The 20,113-nt window shown below is 40.5% G+C and overlaps 1 protein-coding gene across 8 annotated transcripts in view; it reads right to left on the bottom strand.

Annotated features, from left to right (window-relative positions):
* Positions 1 to 20,113, bottom strand: part of LOC127570845 (nucleotide-binding oligomerization domain-containing protein 1-like) — a 54,608-nt gene that overhangs the window by 25,184 nt on the left and 9,311 nt on the right. For all 8 annotated transcript variants that reach the window (XM_052016722.1, XM_052016720.1, XM_052016721.1 and 5 more), the window contains 3 exons: positions 9,742 to 10,014; positions 6,343 to 6,517; positions 1,344 to 3,144 (listed from right to left, as the gene is read on the bottom strand). In XM_052016722.1, the coding sequence (XP_051872682.1) occupies positions 1,344 to 3,144; positions 6,343 to 6,517; positions 9,742 to 9,993 (2,228 nt within the window). In that variant the 5' untranslated portion in view covers positions 9,994 to 10,014. The remainder of the gene's footprint in view (positions 1 to 1,343; positions 3,145 to 6,342; positions 6,518 to 9,741; positions 10,015 to 20,113) is intronic.

The raw sequence follows: 20,113 nt of genomic DNA on the forward strand, positions 1-20,113 counted from the left end.
ACAGTGGCCAAATTAACCTACCAACCTACATGTGGAAGAAAACCAGAGCTCCAGGAGGAAATTTATGCAGTCTTAGGGAGAACATGCAAATATCACAGAGACAGCATCAGAGGTCAGGACCTCAGAGTATATTACTATGTGAAACTGGCAGATGTGTTTCTCATTTAATAACTATGATTACAGTTAATCAGCAACAAGACCCCTGGGTGCTCTGCAGGATGCAAAAGTGTTCTATAAATAAAAGTTCTTTTTGGAGGTGTTGTGCTATTAAGTTGCCATATTACGAGGTCACATTAAATGAAAGCTATTTCCACTCTCTCACATCAATGCAGGAGATATTGGGGCAGATCTTCTGCTTATAGTTATGCAAGTAACTAATGGCCATTTCCAATTTAACAGCAGAAATCTGGGATTCCTAAGCCTGTGGGTAAGTTTTTAAATTTCATTCAGCTGATCACCAATCCCAAGACACCCAAACTCCCTCTTTAGAATGGTGTACATCATTACCCCTTGGGTAAAATGCTAAACCAAAGCCCCATTTGACTATTCAAATGACCAACATTCTTTTGTCATCAAGATCAGAGCAGTCCAGACTTGCTCTGATAGCTGAGCTCTTAGGCAAGGACATCAGCCTACTGAATCTGTGCCTGTCGGTCCATTGATTTCAATGGGAATTTAAAAAAGAACAACTGAAAACAGGAAGGTCAGTACAACTATAATTTCCTTTTCATCTGATTGAAATTTAATTGATTTAACTGAGTTGACTGAAATATTTTAAATCACATTCCAATGACTTATATTTTAATAATTCTATGTTTAAATAGTACTTTTAGTTTGAGCGCCTTTGAATAACAAATATTTCTCAGTGACAGCTTTGACTTGGTTAGCTTGGGCTTGGGGGCCTCATTGGCTGTCCAGGCAAACCAGCAGCATAGCCTGTCCATTAAAATGGAGAGGAGCTGTGCATCACCAGCTCTCTATTGGAAAACTAACGCCCAGGGACCCTTTCTACGCAAAAGCAAGCTACTGTTGAACTTGTGTAGCTCACTGGTCAACAGAAGAGATGGCCTATCCTGGAACAACCTGGAAGAAAAGGAAGCATGCAGCAGAGTCCTGGCCAATCTTTACACCTCAACCAAACTTACTTGTTAAAGGCACAGTTTTTTTTATTTGCACAAATCTGGTAGTTGCATCACATGAAGCACTTCGTTGCTTCTAAAGTGCTCTGAAAGATCCCAAGGTCATGAATGGCACTACTTTTCATTTTGGTGCCTCAACAATTACTACAATAGAGAGAAATGCAACCTATTCATGAAAACTGGGCATAATAATTGAAAACATACCTGACAACTGTGAGTTTATCGAAACAAGGAACTAGTTCTTTCACCCCATAGTCATTAATATTGTTGTTGTCCAACTCAAGTGCAATCAACTTTTTACGATGGCGCAAAATATTTGCAATTGCACTGCAATCAGCAGAGAAGGCATTGCAGAAGGTGAGTTTGATATAATCGGCACAAATTCCCCTAGCTGCAAGACTGGCGACCGCTTCACTCTGAGTTTCAAAAATGTAGCGCAACAGCCAGATAAAACGGGGCAAGGCTTGTACTCTAGAAAAGCCTTGGAATGGGGAATGAGGAAGATTTTTTAAATGTGCTTCTACACGGTCGGCAAGGTAGGTCTTGAGTGCTGAGCGCTTTCTTTGGACACTCCTCATGGAAGACAAATGTTTGAAAAAGTCCCTTTTAGCTTTAGACAGGAGGCCACAAAGGAAAAGAATGGTGAACTGCAAGTGTTCATTCATGTCCAATGATTCCTTTCTGTGGTATGTGTTATAGCCCAAACAATGTAACAGAAGACTATTGACCCGGGCTCCAGTCATGTGGTTATCACATTTGGCAAAAAACTTAATGGTTTCTCTGGCACTGATTTCCTCATCTACAACCAAGACAAAAGCAGTGAAAAATGACTGGAGGGTTAAATGAAGAAACTCGTATGTTGACTGGTTCCCACATCCATCATAATGGCCTGCAGTTTTGATAAAACCCAACTGTAAATCTTCTTCAGAGATGTTGGCCGCTGTGATTTCCTCCTGACTGAAGACAAAGTTGTTGTTTTCAATTCCTCTCCTTGCCAATTTTCCTAAACGCATCAACACACACTTCCTTGCTTTAAAGGTCTCATTTTGACTATTGCTTTGCTTGTTCAATCCCACCTTGGTAGAACGATTCAAGAATACCTCCAACATCAACAGGTAAATGTCTGTTAGTGTGACGTAATCCAACAACCGCTGAGGGCTGCTTGAGGACTGAAAGTGTTCGTAGCATTTAAATATAATCCAACAAAACAATGGTACTGTACATAGACTGCACAGGTGAGGGTTTGCCTCCAGCTGGGTCAGAACCAAAGTTCGATCAGCCTTGTCTTTGAAAAACTTCTTCAAGTAACCCAGCAAATGTTCCTTGGAAAAGCCCTTCAGCGTCACTCTCTTTCTCACCATCCTCAATGGTAAGTTTGTGCCTGTCCTTGCAGTTAACAATTTTTTGGCACCTTTTAATAACTTTCCTCGGAGAAGGTTCAACAGCAGGGCTATTGGGTGCGTGGGCTCAAAGGGTGATGAGACATCGGGGATATCATTAAGGTCACTGTCCACATTAATTTCATCAAACCCGTCCAATGTAAAGAGAACAGTGGTTGGATGTTGTCGGATGTAACTGAATATCTCATCAGCGTCCTTATCAGGGTAACAGTTGTACTTGAACAGAAGATCTCGCAGAGAGATCTTGTCTTCCTCCTTAAAGCTGTTGAACAGTCTGCATCTAAACTTGAAGAAGAACTTAACATCAGCACAGAGCTCACCCTTCGACCACAAGTTCTGAAGTCTCTGTAGGAGTATGGTCTTTCCCACTCCAGCATCACCAGTTACAAACACAGTTTCTGCATCTTCATTAATGATTCCACTGTCACTGAACAAATCCTCCAAGTGGGAGATGGTTCCTATGGTTTCATTGACTGCATTGATTAACTCCATAAGTGTCTCAGTGTATGTATCCTCCAATAAAATATCTTCTTTCCTGACATATGAAGTGACGAACCTTGTGTCCTGCCGTAGATCCTGTTTGATCTTTTGAATGTACTGGCAGACTAAAAAGAAAAATGCAAAGTTAGCGCAGCTGATTTTAAATCCATCATTGCAATATTGGATTTAAATGACAATAATGGGCTAAACACAGATTATTTCCATTTGTAGCAAAGGACAAAGCTGGAGGTCATCGATACAAGAAAGTTACTGATTGAGCAGGGAATGGGAGAACTCAATGACGCACAGAGGTCGAGGTGAATAACACTCTTGTACTTAACTGAAGACTCGATAAGGACATGGAGAGAAACAAAGAGAACGATATACCGCTGGATGTTCAGAAAAGGGATGGAGGTGGCTCGTGTGGAAATTAATGGCAGTACAATGTAGTGAGGGGAGTATTGTGTTTTTAAATTTATTCCATAGGCTCACACCCACCTCAAACCCCAAACCAATCTCTACAAACTTTCTCACCCAAAGGCCTTCCAGAGTTCTGTATTCTTTTGGTCCTGGCCTTTGTGAATTTCCAATTACAATCACTCCACCGCTTTGTCGTAGGCTCTGGAGTTCTCTTCCAGAAACTATCTACTTCTCCGCCTCCTCCTCCTCCAGTAGAATTTTCCTTAAACTCACCTCTTTGACCAAACTTTTGTCTTTTATTCTGATATCTATGGTTTAGAATCAAATTTTGTCTATTTTCTTTGTTAATACTGTTAACTGCCCTGAGATGTTTAACTACATTCATGCTACAATATAACATACATTGAATGGATTGTTTTTAAATAGTAATTCCATACAATTCTATGCATACCTGAACAATGTCTCTCAAAAGTCATCCTACTGATTGATAACAGTATTGTTCATGGATAGAAGAGTCCTATTTTCACCACTATCTAGTCTTTCTCAATCAGTTGTGATCAAGAGTGCATCACATGTCAATGACATGGTTGGGACTGGTTGAGTTAGTGGTAGTGTGGCATGGGAAATTTATAATGAAACAGCAGTAAAATACAAATTGAAAATCTTGTCCCTACTTTTCACGCAGATGATTGAGATATACACATACAAACTAGAAGGCTAGAGCACTAAAGTTCCAAGTGCTGCACTGAATAAGTCAACCCAAATGTAACCTTCAGGTGTGGGCAGCATATAACTGAATAAAGGCATAAGCTTAAAATGCCCCCAACTAAAAATTGTTAATTCTGTCCATTTTTTTTTGCACATTTCATTGTAAATTCCTATTGTCATACTATATTCTTATCTATACCAAACTTAAATGAAAGATACTGGAAACACTTAAAAATTGTAGCAGAATCTGTCGAAAGTGAAACAGAGTTAACATTTCAGATCAAAAGCCTTTGGCAGAGATCTTCCACCTGAATAGTTAACCATTTTTCTTTCTACTGATGCTGTCCAACCTGTTGTGTATTTCCAGCATTTTCTGTTTTTTTTATATTTCAAATTTACAGCATCTGAAGTTTTACATAAATAGCAAGCTTCCCATTTAAACTTTTCAACTTTAATTGCCTCTTCCTGCCAATGCTCCTTATTTAAAGAATGCAATGTATTAGGAGCAATTTGAAGGAGCTTTTCTAGACCTATAATTTGCTTACTGGGTTGTCTTATGAGGAATGGTTGGAGAGGCTAGATGTGGATCCACTGAAGTTAGAAGAGTAAGAGGCAACTGGATTGAATCATAAAAGATCCTGAGAAGTCTTGGCACAGTGAATGTGGAAAGGATGTTTTCTCTTGCAGGAGAATCGACATCTGGAGGTTACTATTTAAAAATCACGGGTCATCCATTTATGCCAGAGATGAGGCAATTTTTTTTTCCTCTTAGAGGGTCGCAAGTCTTTGGAATGCTCTTCCTCAAAGGGTGAGGGAAGCAGACTTTGAATATTCTTAAAGCAGAGATAGATAGACAGACACTTGATAGGCAAGGGAATGAAAGGGTACCATGTCTAGATTGGAAAATAGGGTTGAAGTTACAATCAGATCAGTGATCACCTTACTAAATAGTGGATGGGATTAAGGGGTCGAGTGACCTACTCTCGACCCTAGTTTATATGTCTGCTGTCCCTACAGTGCCACCATCAGATTAAAGAGCTACAATTCTCGGCTGACGGTAAAGCAGCCAACATAATCAAAGACCCCTCCCACCCCAGGCATTCTCTCTTCTCCCCACTCCTATGTACGTTGCCCTCGGGATGGCTGTGGTGGGGAAGAAACTGCCACCCACTTCTTTGCAGACTGTGGATTCGCTAAGAGGGTGTGGAGAAGAATGCAAGGGTCCATGTCCCTGTTCATCCCCAGCAGCTGCGTAACAGAGGGCTCTCTGATCTACGGGCTGTTCCTGGGGACACACACCAAGATGGACATCAAGTGCTGCTGGAAGGTCATCAACTCTGTGAAAGACGCCCTTTGGTCTGCCCGAAACTTGTTGGTCTTCCAGCACACTGAGATGTCCGTAAAGGAATGCTGCAGACCGGCAAAGTTCAGACTGCAGGAGTATGTGCTGAAGGCTGCACTGAAGCTCGGTGCAGACAATGCTGAGGGTCTGTGGGGCAGGACCACAGTATAGGCTCCTTCCATTGCCGCACACGGAGAAGTGGAGTTTGGTGGTGAAGCCCCTCGAACAATGAAAGGGGTATCACCTCAGGGAGCCACACAGTGGCAACGGTGCTGTTTGTTTGTGTGTCTTTCTCTTTAAAGTTTGAACTACTGAATGTAACGACCATGAATGTTAAGGTTTTGTTTTTGCATTGTTTCTTCCTTTGTATATACTTTTATTATGAATAACATTTGTTTTTGAAATTGAAAAGAAACTCCCACAGGCAGAAGATACCAAAGCGTGAAAGCACGTAACACCAGGCTCAAGGATAGCATCTATCCCACTGTTATAAGACTATTGAATGGTCCCTTGTACAATAAGATGGACTCTTGACCTCACAATCTACCTCATCATGGCTTTACATCTCACTGTCTACCTGCACTACACTTCCTCTGTAACTGTAACACTATATTCTGCATTCTGTTGTTGCTTTTCCTTTGTACTACCTCAAGGTACTGATGTGATGAAATGATCTATGAATAGCATGCAAAATGAAGTTTTCCACTGTACCTCAGTACATGTGATAATAGTAAACCGCTTTACCAATTTGATATCAGAACATAGACGTAGGGTGAACAATGGAAAAGGCTGAATGTAATAGCTCAAGGTTTTTTAAAATTAATTTATCAGATACGTGGAAGAAAACACTTACCGGTGTCTGTAATAATTACAGATTTAGCCTGGATGTGTTCTGATGGCTGATACTGTATTTCTTTCAGCCATGGGCTTAGATCTGTGTAAACCTCACTGGCTTGGTACAAAATGTGTAAGAAGTATTCTGCTGTTTCTTCTCCCTTGCTCTCAACTAGATCCAATATTTGTCGAACCTTTATTTAAAAAACATGCAGGTTACAATTTAATGGATGATGCATACCTTCACCATGTCAATCTTACTCATGTGTGGTTAGATTGGACAGGGTCCAAACAAATCCTAAAAAGACATTGACAATGCAAACGTCCCAAATTAGGCAATTTGGTTGGTATGGGAAATGGAAAATGTCAACACTAACCACAGGAGATGTGTTCTGCAAGTCTGGGGATCAGAAGCATTGCTGGGAGTTGAATCAACTAATTTAATCCAACCTGGAATATTGTTTAGGGCCACATTTGATGGTGCCATTACCCAGGAGAACTTGGTGAGCCTTACTTTAAAAGGAAAGAAAAATTGGTCATTCTCACTTAAGATAGAGAAGAAATCCTCCTCATCTCCGAGTATTGTGAATCTTTGGAATTGTCAAACTCAGAGCAGTGGAGGCTGAATCATTGAATACTTTAAAGCTGAAGAGAGACTGATTTTTGATCTACAGGGTAGGTGAGAGTTATTGGGAACAGACAGGAAAGTAGAGCCTAGGATCAAAGCAGATCAGTTTATAATAGTCTTATTTTCAATGGCTGAGCAGAATCAAAAGGGCCACACAGTCTATTTCCTGCTCTAATATCTATGTTTGATGCCAGGACCATAACCTTATATCATGCTCACTTATATCATATATCAGTGTGATTTACCTCACACCTACTTTCCATAAACATCATTTCGTTATCATTTCTCTTGTGAATATTTACAATCAAGCAACAGTAGAACAATGGTTCCCAGAACAATAGCTTTAAGCTTGGATTGTTCAACTCCCTCAGGAGGATGGGTGCGGACAGGTGGCGGGTGGGTTTGAGGATGAGGTGTTAGACGGGTGGTGCGGAGAAAGCACCAAAGATTCCATAGGGTCTCTGAAGATTTAATAAATTGATTTAGATAAAAAAGGTCCACAAGTAAAAATAAATGAAAATATACTCAACACTGCTCTAACTCCATCTACAAGTTTGCAGATGATACCACCGTAGTAGGCCGTATCTCAAATAATGATGAGTCAGAGTACAGGAAGGAGATAGAGAGCTTAGTAACATGGTGTCATGAAAACCACCTTTCCTTCAATGTCAGCAAAACAAAAGAGCTGGTCATTGACTTCAGGAAAGGGGGCAGTGTACATGCACTTATCTACATCAATGGTGCTGAGGTCAAGAGGATTGAGAGCTTCAAGTACCTGGGAGGGAACATCACCAATAGCCTGTCCTGGTCCAACCATGTAGACACCACGGCCAAGAAAGCTCACCAGCGCCTGTATTTCCTCAGGCGGCTAAAGAAATTTGGCATGTCCCCTTTGACACTCACCAACTTTTATCCATGCACCACAGAAAGCATCCTATCTGAATGCACCATGGCTTGGTATGGTAACTGCTCTGCCCAGGACCACAAGAAACTGCAGAGAGTTGTGGACACAGCCCCGCACATCACGGAAACCAGCCTCCCCTCCATGGACTCTGTCTATACCACTCGCTGCCTTGGTGAAGCAGTCAGCATAATCAAAGACCCCACCCACCTGGGATATTCTCTCTTCTCCCTTCTCCCATCAGGCAGAAGATACAGGAGCCTGAGGACACACACCACCAGGCTCAAGGACAGCTTCTATCCCACTGTGGTAAGACTATTGAACAGTTCCCTTATATGCTAAGATGGACTCTTGACCTCACAATCTACCTTGTTATGATCTTACACCTTATTGTCTACCTACAATGCACTTCCCCGTAGCTGTGACACTTTACTCTGTATTCTGTTATTGTTTTTACCCTGTACTACCTCAATGCACTGTGTAATGAATTGATCTGTACGAAGGGTATGCAAGATAAGTTTTTCACTGTACCTCAGTATATGTGACAACAATAAACCAATACCATTGCTAGCTGTTCCAGCCACAGGACTGCTGACAGTCTCTGGGAAGTCCCAAGACATCTCCAATTCCTTAAAAGGGGGATCCTATGATGTCATCAGGGGCTTCATGGGGAGGACACTTACTTTACTGAGGGTATTCATTCAAACAGTTTGGAAAAGTTGGAAATCACTGCTATAGAAAACAAGAAATCCAGGATTGAAAGCAAACTTAAGACTAAACAAAATCATATATTTCTTTTAATTTCCTTTGAAATTTCTAAACTTCAAAAATTAAAATTTGAAAAAAAATTGAGTTTACAAAACATTTTTGAAAAGCAATTTACATATTTCATGACAATTTCTTCCCACCCACACACTAACTTGTCTTTTCTATATTTTAATTCCAATCAGAAAGTATATTTCAAGATGTTTGACAATTTTAAAAGTCTACCAATCTCATTATGCATTTGCAATGAGGAGAGCTTCCAAGCATGCAAATTTTTGTTGAGAATCTTATGCGATGTGTTGACTTGGTTATTGTGCAGCAGGTTATTTGTTTTACAGGAAACCTGCATACTGAAATTTTAAACTTTTGTTTCTGGTTTGTGACTGGCATTAACCTACCCAGCAGAAGTGGAGATGCTTGGGTTTTGCATACCAGTTTTAATATTACAGGCAACACACTATCTGCTGGAGGAACTCAGCAGATCGAGTAGGATCACCTTGGTCTCGTCTCACCACTTGCCCTCTCCTCTCTATACTGGCCATCCCCCTTCAGTCCTGACGCAGGATTTCAACCCAAAAATTCCACAATTCCTTTCCCCCACAGATGCTCCTTGATCCACTGAGTTCCTCTAGCAGACTGTGTGCTGCTCCAGGATTCTAGTATCTGCAGTCTCCTGCGTCTCTGTTAAATACTACAAGATTCCCCAATCCCCTCAGCGCTCATGAATCCATAGTCCTACAATGATCTCTGCACAATGTCCAAGTGTTCACCATTATATTCAATGCTAACAAGCATCTCTATCCTGACTATTGTATTCAGTGTTCACAAATACGTTTTCTTTTCCAAGCACCTGCTTCAGAATCTGCTGGCATGGACAGAGGCCTCTCCCAAGCTTCTCAAAACACTGCAAGGCTTCGACACAACTCATCCCAGGTCTGCCGCACCTGGGTTCCTTCCTGGAGGCTTGCAGATTTCAGGAGAATCCTCATGCAGACAAGTGTTGCTCCCTGGCAATACATCTTGACAGAACACTTCTAAAGACACGAGTGATTAAAATAAATCTATTCACAGTAAACAACCTTCTGCTTCCCCAGAGCAACGCCAAGGGGCGACGGAATCATTACCTTAGCTGGTTGTGTTGGCTGCTGCTGCGATAGCTCGGCCTCCTCATTGGAAATGTAATTGTGTTTCAGTAGGTTGCTCAGCACGCACTCTGTGTTTGTGATACGACCCACCAAGACTTCTCGGTGAAACTTCAACAACCTAATGAACGAGTGAGCCAAAATGAAAGGCACCTGCTGCTGAGACCCAAGCTGGCACACTCCATCCATTCTTGCACAAACATCCTGGGCACTGGAATCATGTGCTTCTACCATCCTCCTCTGCCATGCTCTTCACTGAAATACAAGAGTTTATTATCAGATTCCAGATCATGCATCTACGCAAGTCATATTATACCAAAATATTAATCTCAAGCAATATTGTTTTCAACTACCAATACTATGACAATGCAAAGCATTCAGATAGTAATAAAACCACAGAGATTTATGCAAAACACAGTAATTAGGAAGCCAGCTAGAATTTTTTTTTAATGTGGTAATTACTGTCAGCAGCACTGACACATACCTTTGGAATTTTAGGTAGCATAAATAAAGTAGGGTTTAGCTAATGCAATAAAGTATGGAACTCGGGATTTCGGTGAGTAGGGTAATTAGGTGAAGTGGGAGAGAGAAAGTGCTTTTCTGGTACTTTTTTCCCTGCTTATAATAAACAAGCAATAAGGTATTTATAGAGAGGGATGAGAAAGCACTTTAAACTGGTGTCATTTAGGTACAAAGACAACCACGGGTTCAGGATATAACATCAGCCTGAAAGCTGACGTTTTGGAGTTTGAGTGACAGTTGACATCACAGCAGTCCATCCATAAGGTCAAGTGTTTTTTTTTGGATAGGAGTTAGTGACTCTGCAGCTCAAAAGGGCACAGTCAGAAAGGGAGTGGATGACTACCGGACAGATAAAAATAAAGAGAAGACCCCTGAAAGCATCTTGCTCTCTACCCAATATTTGGTTCTAAATACAGATGGGGGAAGAGGGTTCCCCTGGGGAGTGCAGCTTAGTCAAGATGATTTATGGCTCAGCTATACATAGGAAGAAAGCAAGGGGCAAGATTGGTTAAAGAAACAAATGAAAATTTGAGAATGATCACATTTGCTGGAAAGATTAACCAGTAAAGCTGTATGGCTAACAAAACAACAGAGATAAAGGGGCAGCCACAACGTTGGGTACAATGGGCTTCCCAACCGTCTGAGAAAGACAGAAGAACAAATTTCTGGAAAATGCAAACACACTCGTTGTGGGAGATTTCAATTACCCAAGCATTAACTGGAATACAGTCATGGTAAAAATCAGAGGATATAAAATTCCTGAACTGCTTTCAGAAGAATTTTTGTTTAAGCCAGTGTAGAGAAAGCTCAATTAGGGGCTGCAACAGAGTGGGGGAGAAAAATTCTGGATTTAGTTTTGAGGAAGGCAGCTGTGGAAGAGCAGCTTTGCAATAGTGATGAGTCAGCGAGATTTAGCATAGTTGTGGAAAAGGACAAGAATAAAATAGGAATAAAAGCTCTAACCAAGGGTGAGATTAATTTTACTAAATGATTCAGCAAAGCAAGTGGACTGAAAGCACCTTTTGAAAGGTAGATCTCTATCAGGACAATGGGAGACATTCAGGGTAAACATACTCCCACAAAAGGAAAAAGGTGAGACTGCCAAATCAATAACTCTCTGGATGACAAAATGTACAGGGAGTAGGATGGTAGGATAAGGCAAAAATGTGTAGCTTCTGAGATACAGAGCTTAATATAGACAAAAGTCTACTGTAGGAGTCAAATAGGAAAGGAAATTAGGAAAACAAAAGTAGGAAAAATATGGCATTTTCTTTGACTTGACTTTCCAAAGTTCTACAAGTACACAAAGATTAAGTGGAAAATTAAGGAGAGAGTAGACCCTATCAGTGACCAAAAGGTAAACTGTGTGTGTGGAGGCAAATCTGAATGTATACTCTGCAGCCATCTTCACAAAGAGGACATCTGAATTAACATTGGTAAAAGGGGATTTAGCATCTTTGAAAGTGGATAAACTACCAGGTCCGGATGAAATACATCACTAGTTGTTAAAAGTAGCATAGGTCACAGAGTCAGAGAGTTGTACAACACAGAACAAGGTCTTTGGCCCACCATATCTGTGCCAACCATTGCACTTATTTATATTCGACCCTTTTAACCACATTTGGTTCTACAGTTTAGTGAAATTGTTGTTCTTCTGACAATTTTTCAATCCTCCTTGTCCACAGGATTGGTGCTAGGGGATAGGAGGACTGCTGACATTGTATCATTGTTTTCAATTTCCTCCCTTTTTAAATGGAGTAATTACAGACCAATTAGATTAACTTAATTGTTAAGCAAATTACTGGAATCCATCCATAGTGACCTTCATTTAGAAAACTAGAGATTAATCAGGTTAGTTTGGATTCATTAGGGGATGCTCCTCTCTGATGAGATTTATTGATGTTTTTGAGGAGATAACACAGAGGGTTCACAAGGGTAGTTAGCTTGATGTGGTTTACATGAATTTTGCCAAGACTTTTAATGGGAACCTGCACCCCAAACTGGTCAGAAATATAAAACCCCTATGTAATCCCAGGGGGATGAAAAAAAAGAGGCAAATTGATCCAAAATTGTCTCAATGATTGGGCTGGGTGGGGCGGAGGAAGAAAGAGTGATTGACAGGTATTTTTGTGATTAGGAGAATTTTAGCAGTGCAATTCTGCAGTGCTTAGTACTCAATGCCCTGCTTTCTGTAACATATTTTAATACATTAGTCTTAAATGTAGGGGCATGATAAAGAAGTTTTCAGAAAATTGGTTGTGCGTTGAACATTAAGGAAGGTTCAGTCTTCAGAAAGATACAGATCAGCTGGTCAGTTGGACAGAAAACTGGCAAATGGAATACAATGCAGCGAAGTGGGGACTGCATTTAGAGACCTGCAATAAAATAAAGGTACACAAAAACCAAATGGAAGGATACCAAGAGATCTAAGGGAATAAAGGGACCTTGGTGTATTTGTCCACAGATCTTAAAAAGGTAACAGGACAAATGAATAAGGTGGTTAAAAAGGCAATTTCCTCTTTAGCTGAGGCACAAAATATCTAAAAGCAGGGAGGTTATGCTAAGATGGTATACAATACTTTTTGGATCACTGTTTCAGTTCTGCATAGAGTTCTGGTCAGTGATTGCTCTGGGGAGAATGCACAGCAGATTTATCAAGATGCCGCCAGGAATGGGAAATTTCAGTTAGGAGGAAAAACGGGATAAGCTGTAGTTATTTTCCTTTGGAACAGAGGACACTGAAGGGCAACTTAATCTGAGGCAAATAAAATTATGAGGTGCCTAAATAGAGTAAATAGGAGCTATTTCCATTACCAGAGGGGTGAAAAACCAGCAGGCCTGGATATGAAGTAACTGATAGAGGTTTACAAGGGAGATGAGAAAAAAAGCTCTCCCCCCTCCCCGACACAAACAGAGGGCGGTAGGGGGTCTGAAACTCAATGCCTGGATGGGTGATGGGGGTAGAAACCGACATCACACTTAAAAAGTACTTGAATGTGTACTTGATGAGCTGACCGGCAGGGTTACCTAGAACAGGAAGGTGGGATTAGGCTGAGGAGCTCTATTGGTATAGCCACAATGAGCCAAATCACCTCCCTCTTCATTTCAAATCTGCTTTGATTTCTACTTAGAATGCTAGCCCTTTATAAGAACAATCCAAAACTAACCTCACTGTCACACTTTCTCCTTCACATTCCTGGATCATCCTTTATCAACAAATTGACATTCATTGACAAAATCCACAATGCTATTGACATTTCTTATTGTCCCATCTGCCCCTACTATGCTTTTAGAAAATAGAAACATGACCCACCAGGGTCTCGCTGTTCATCCACACATCAGTGTCTCTCAGCACTCTTCAGTGTCTCCCCTTTAAGTGTTTTTACCATTTCTTGTTCTCTTTTCATAAGGGTCTTGCATCACATTTGCCCAACAAACCCATTAGGCTGAACAGTCTATTTCTCTGTCAAACAGCTTTGTATACTTGTTTACTTGCCCCCATTCTAATCATCCACCTACCTCACAGGCAAATCAGCCTCACAGCAGCTGCTTACTTGAAACATTATTTGGGAATTGTGCCCTTCAAAGCTCTTGCCATAACTCACACTTCTTCCAGACTAACTTCTTGCAACAAGTGCACGATTTATGTGCAAAAACATGGAGAAGGTTTGATATGTCCAGTTCTAACATGCTTGCTTTGGAAATCCTGTACTCCAGAAAACCACTCCTTCATGGCTTCACACAATTCTGGCATCGACCACATTAGTTCACGACCATTGTAACAGTCCAAAAAAATAGCTGTTAGCAAATTCCAAGATCAGATAATACAAATCTACATTTCTCGGTTATGTAAGATAGGAACCTTCAGTTATGCCAATTTCCAAGATCGTTTTATAAGGGATTGGGAAGTCAACAGATTCTTGGACTTCAAATCACAAACTAAACTTCAAGAAATTACACAATACTTTACTCCTTCCCAAACAGGGCCCTTATGTGAGTGCATTAGAGGTCATTTAATTTAACAGTACAAGGGAAACCCAGTCCCTCCCACTGCTTACCTTCAACTGCTGGTCACAAATCACCAACCCCCACTCCACTCCCCTCCTCAAATTTGGTAGAATGCCAAAAATGAATACACTCAGCAACAACAGTTAAGTAAAACACAGAAGAGAGATTGAGAATACAGGAAGCAAAGTAGACTGGCAGAATCCTCCTCCACATTATTTGCTGCAGAGTGGTTGCAGCTGAAGAATGATTAAATTGAATAAACAAATTGCTTAGAGTACTGCCTGTGGCCTCTAGCAAACCAATCAGGAAATGCATTCTTGTATTTACATATCATACTAGAAAACTTAAAATGACTCTGTTAAATACACAGCTAATAATTGGCTTCCTAGTTCCCACAAATAACTGAATTTCTGCTTTGGCCAATATCCTATTTTGAGCTTTCACAATACAAACAGGGCAATCCTCCACAGGCAGTCACCAGCCAGGCTGGAGTCTCGAAACATTTGCTTTCTGCAATGTTTCCATTCTGCATTTGTCACGCTTCCAGATTCTGTGATAAACTTCAACCACTAGATACACCAAGCTGAATCATAGAGAAAAAAATAAGATACAGGGGGCCATTTAGCAGACTATGTCGACGTCAGCAGAACAACTGCTTCCCCAGACTAACACCACCTTCCAGCACCAGATCAGTAGCCTTGCAGGTCAGTTCTTCAAGTACCCATCCATATACCTTGAAATGTGAAGGTCTCTGCCTCTACCATCCTTTCAAGCCCCAAATTCCAGATCTCTTCCACCCTCTGGGTGAAACAATCTCCCTGCCAATCCTTTATAGATTGGTTTTATAACCTTGTTGCAAATGTTATTTTTCCCCCATGGTTACTTTTCATGATTTGTTTCTGTACCTGTCTACCCTATTTCCTTTTAAAACTATTCAAATTCCCTTATGATTTTGCTTAAATTTATTTGCCTGGACCAGGAACCATGCTCAGCATTATTACCTTTGAATCTTAAGGTCATGGGTTAAAGAACCTCTCTAGAAATTTAAACACATAATCTAAGGCTGATATTCCCAAAGGGAATGCTTGATTTGAGATCTAATTTTTTTTTAAGATGACACATGAAATAGAGGTCCATTCTTTCCTCTCCTGTGAATGACAAAGATCTCTTAAAGTTATTAGATGAGGAGAATGGAGCACCCTTGTGCTGGACTGGTATTTATTTATACCTCTATGCTTAAGACTCTGGGATAGCACCGAACCAATAACTTTCTAAATCATTGCCAAGGAGGCCATCACCTAAGCCACACCTAATACCATAATAATAATGCAATAATGACTGGAGAATCAGTTTTAAGTGTTGTGCAAAATTCAACTGCGTAAAATAGAATGAACAGTCAGTCAAGATGCATAATATGCCAGCAGCTCATCTAATTAATGTTAATGAGAACATAATGACCAGGGCACACATTATAAGTGCATCACTGATCATGTCTCCAAAAAGAGCTAATAATGAATATCAAGGCCACAATCCTGAATTAGTATTGCATTTAGTTGATAAACTACAGCACTGCCTTTTCAATAAAACATTGAGATTAATGTATTCTACTGATTAATATTAAAAGGCTAGAGTGTACCAAATATAAAAAGTGGCCTGTGTTCATCTCTACATTTAGAACTCACACTGAACCAATATTAGTTACTGAATAAATGCTAAGAGTATCCTATTACCCCACATCACTGGAGAACATCCAGAATATTGTAACCAGTTATTTTAGTAATGAATCCCAGAAAAGAATCCCTTGCTGTTCCTGTGGTGAAGTTACATGCACTTTTTGAAATGCACTGATCTTAACTTCTGGTGGTGTTTTTTTTGTACAAAGAATGAATGCACACACAGACACATCAATGCAGCCATCACTTTGACTGACAGGAACAGACTGCAATTTGCTCCAATGAACTGGAGAAGTTGTGACCGCAGAAACAGTTGTTCTGACCTCCAGACATAAAGATCTTTTCCACTGAAATAGTTTCTGTTGCGTTCCAACCCTCTCTCTTGGATTGTACAGTCAAGGCAGCTCTGTCCAATAGTTTTTCCACAACAAACTGCATTTAATTTACAGTTCTTTGATGATGCTCCTAAGAAGTACCTCTTCATAGTACAGGGACTGACACCAGGCTTCCCACCAAGCAAATGGGAATGTGATTGTGCTAAGGATGCAAAGAGGCTTTAAGAGAATGTAGACAAGCTGCGCGAGATTACAATGTGGAGAATGTGAAGTAATACTCTTCAGCGGAGAGAAAAAATAAGAGTACTTTTTGTAAATCAGAGAATGGGGATTGTTGATCTTTAAAGGGGCCTTGGCACCTTTGTACAAGTCACTGAAAGCTAGCATGCAGGTAGTTAGGTACATTGTCCTTTATTGCTTGAGCTCAAGGATGAATAGCTCTTATTGTAATTATTTAAGGCCCTAATCAGACAACACCTAGAACACTCTGTACAATTTTGGCTGTAGAGGGAGTCCTGCAAAGATACACTGGATTTGTCCCTGGGATGTCAGGTATGTAATGAGAGATTGAGTAGGCTAGGCCTCTATTCTTTAGAGGTTAAAGGAGTGAGAGGTGACCTCATTGAAATGTACAAAATTCTTAGAATGTTTGACAGGATATATATGGGAAGGATATATTTGTCCTGGCCGAGGAGTCTGGAGGAATCAAGGGATATGGGGATATGGCAAGAAAATGATGTTACAGTAGAAGATCAGCTGAATGGCCTACTCTTGTTCCTATTCTTATGTTCTTCAGCATTATGGCACATTAGTGCTCCACTGCACAACTTACCTAGAAGCTGAGTGAATGGCAAGTACCTGGAAAGCACCACCTAAGCGAGAGTTTGAAGCTGGGTTGCTGACAGCATTTAAATGACCAAATGGACACTTGGTCTATAAAGGGCAATGGACCAAGTGCTGGACAATGGGGTTAATATAGAAGAGTGCCCACTGGTCAGTGTGGATGAACTGGACTGAATGGCCTGTTTCCATGATGAATGATTCTAAGATTACTGATCAATTTAAATGCTTGTATATTCGCTAGGCAAATGACTATTAAACAATCCAGGGCACTTATCCAAATATCCTGTTCACATTATTTGGGCTGGATCTCTCTTTATGCATTTCAAATACTTTTTTTAAAAAAAACCTTTGTAATTCCATGTTTCATTGGTTATTTCTTTATTTTGGTGCTGAACATAATTATTAAGCGTCTCCATCTTACCGCAAGAGTTTGCCCAGCTTCATGTCATGCACAAGCTTTGTTTCTCATTTAATTTCAATGTTCTAATTTATTGTGCCCTGAATGAATTTTGTGAATTTCTTCCCCCAGTGACTCATCTCGAGGTTACAGCCCATTTCTCTCCAATCAGGAACAAGGCTGTATTATCGTAAAGGAATTCAGTGAATCGTCATCCCCTGTACTAGATACAAACACACTTCCTCAGCCCTATTATTCCTAGTAAAAAAAAAAGAAATACACCTCTTGATAACTAATCTAGTTGTGGCTTCATACCCCTAGTACTCCTCAACCAATGTAATTTGAACAACCTATCACCTGGAAGGCAATCTATTCTCTTAATTATTTTATGCAACTATCAGATCATCTCCAACTCTGTGCTCCTCTGAAATGTAGGGCCCAACCCAGATTAGCCAAGATGGTTTATACAGGGAAATTTCTCATGGCCCTCCTTTGCAACCCTTCCAAAGTCGCAGTATCACTCACCATGAATGGTGACAAAAATTGACACAATATTCCAGGTCAGGCCCAAACAAGGTCTTGTACTCAGTTGTCCAAGAACAAATTCCAACAGCCTATTTGCTCTTGCCATTTCATTTGAATGCCTCAGACCAGACTCCCTGAACAGACACTGTACTCTTAAACTCCATGACAGCAAGAGATTACAGGTGGACAGAGGAATCAATCCACGGATGTTTCCAAAGCCTCCTTGAAAACATGCAACATCGCGATGACTTGTGTGAATCCTTCCCCAACTACCCATCAAGCATCATCTGTCCCAGCTGGAGCAGAGCCTGCAGATCCCACATTGGTATCATCTGGCAACTCTGAACTCACAGAACTGAAGTGGAAGCAAATCACCCAAAGGGATTGCCCAAGAGATTTTTGCATGTCCCTCGTTACAACAGGGATCTCACTTCAAAAATACTTAACTGTCTTTGGGACATCCTGAGATCATGACAATGTAAGGCAGGCATTTTTCTGTCTGGAAATTTGTAATTGGCACCAATTTTACAAGAGTACTTTACAATTCTCAGTCAATTAAGTGACTCTAATTCTAATCTAAACATTGTTTCCATTTATCCTATCGCAATCATTGTATATTTGGTTGGTAATGTCACCACTCCTTTCATTCTCTTTAGTCTAAAGATTTCATTGCCAGAAATATTATTTTCCAAATCCACTGTTTCAAGCCAAATGCAAGATCTCCAAAAATTTAGCACACTTCCAGTCATGAAAACATCACGGCATAGTTGATACAGACACTATTAATGTTAAAATAGATAATACATGAACACAAACAATGACACTTTACAACATTGAGGTCATAAAAAGGCACTTTACAAATGTAACCCCTTCATTCTTTACTTGCTATCAAACAAAATAAATAATTCTTCACATTAAGCGTTGCACATATTGCAGAACAACCATTATTGGATTAGTGATCCAGATGCCTGGGAAAAATAACCTAACCATAAATTCAAATTCGACCACAGCAGCTTTTTATTTTGTATAATTTTGGAAATAATGAGCTGAAATTAACAAAAGATCATAAACTGTCGAATTATCATTAAAAACACAATTGGTGCCCTTGAAGAAATCTGCTATTCTCAGTATATTAAGTCCAGTCTCTTTATCAATGTGACCAACATTTAATTGTCCTCTGACATGGTCTAGCAAGCCACAGGTGTATAAAACAACCACCTGGACTGCAGCTCACTGGTTGAGAACATAGAACAGTACAGAACAGGAAGCAGTTGCCCACCACCTTCAAGCTGACCTACAGTGAATGCGAGCATTACCACAATGCCCAGATTCAAGGAATAACTATTTAAAAAATATTCTCCCTATAAACAAGAAGTTGCCTTTATGCATCTTAAATGTGCAGAGAAGTCACTAGACAACAAGATACACAAGCAATGCAGAGTTTACAGATGGTTACAGGCTGATATAGGGCATACGGTGTATTGTCCTTCAATTGTGGAATTGAATTTAGGAGCCGAGAGGTAATGTTGCAGCTATATAGGACCCTGGTCAGACCCCACTTGGAGTACTGTGCTCAGTTCTGGTCACCTCACTGCAGGAAGGATGTGGAAGCAATAGAAAGGGTGCAGAAGAGATTTACAAGGATGTTGACTGGATTGGGGAGCATACCTTGTGAAGACAGGTTGAGTGAACTCAGCCTTTTCTCCTTGGAGCGACGGAGGATGAGGGGTGACCTGATAGAGGTGTATAAGATGATGAGAGGTATTGATCGTGTGGATAGTCAGAGGCTTTTTCCCAGGGCTGAAATGGTGGCCACAAGAGGACACAGGTTAAGATGCTGGGGAGTAGGTACAGAGGAGATGTCAGGGGTAAGTTTTTTTTTTACTCAGAGAGTGAGTGCGTGGAATGGGCTGCCGGCAACGGTGGTGGAGGTGGATACGATAGGGTCTTTTAAGAGACTTTTGGATAGGCACATGGACCTGAGAAAAAGAGAGGGCTATGGGTAAGACTAGTAATTTCTAAGGTAGGGACATGTTCAGCACAACTTTGTG

The sequence above is a fragment of the Pristis pectinata genome, chromosome 5, assembly GCF_009764475.1.
Source record: "Pristis pectinata isolate sPriPec2 chromosome 5, sPriPec2.1.pri, whole genome shotgun sequence".
Classification (NCBI taxonomy): domain Eukaryota; kingdom Metazoa; phylum Chordata; class Chondrichthyes; order Rhinopristiformes; family Pristidae; genus Pristis; species Pristis pectinata.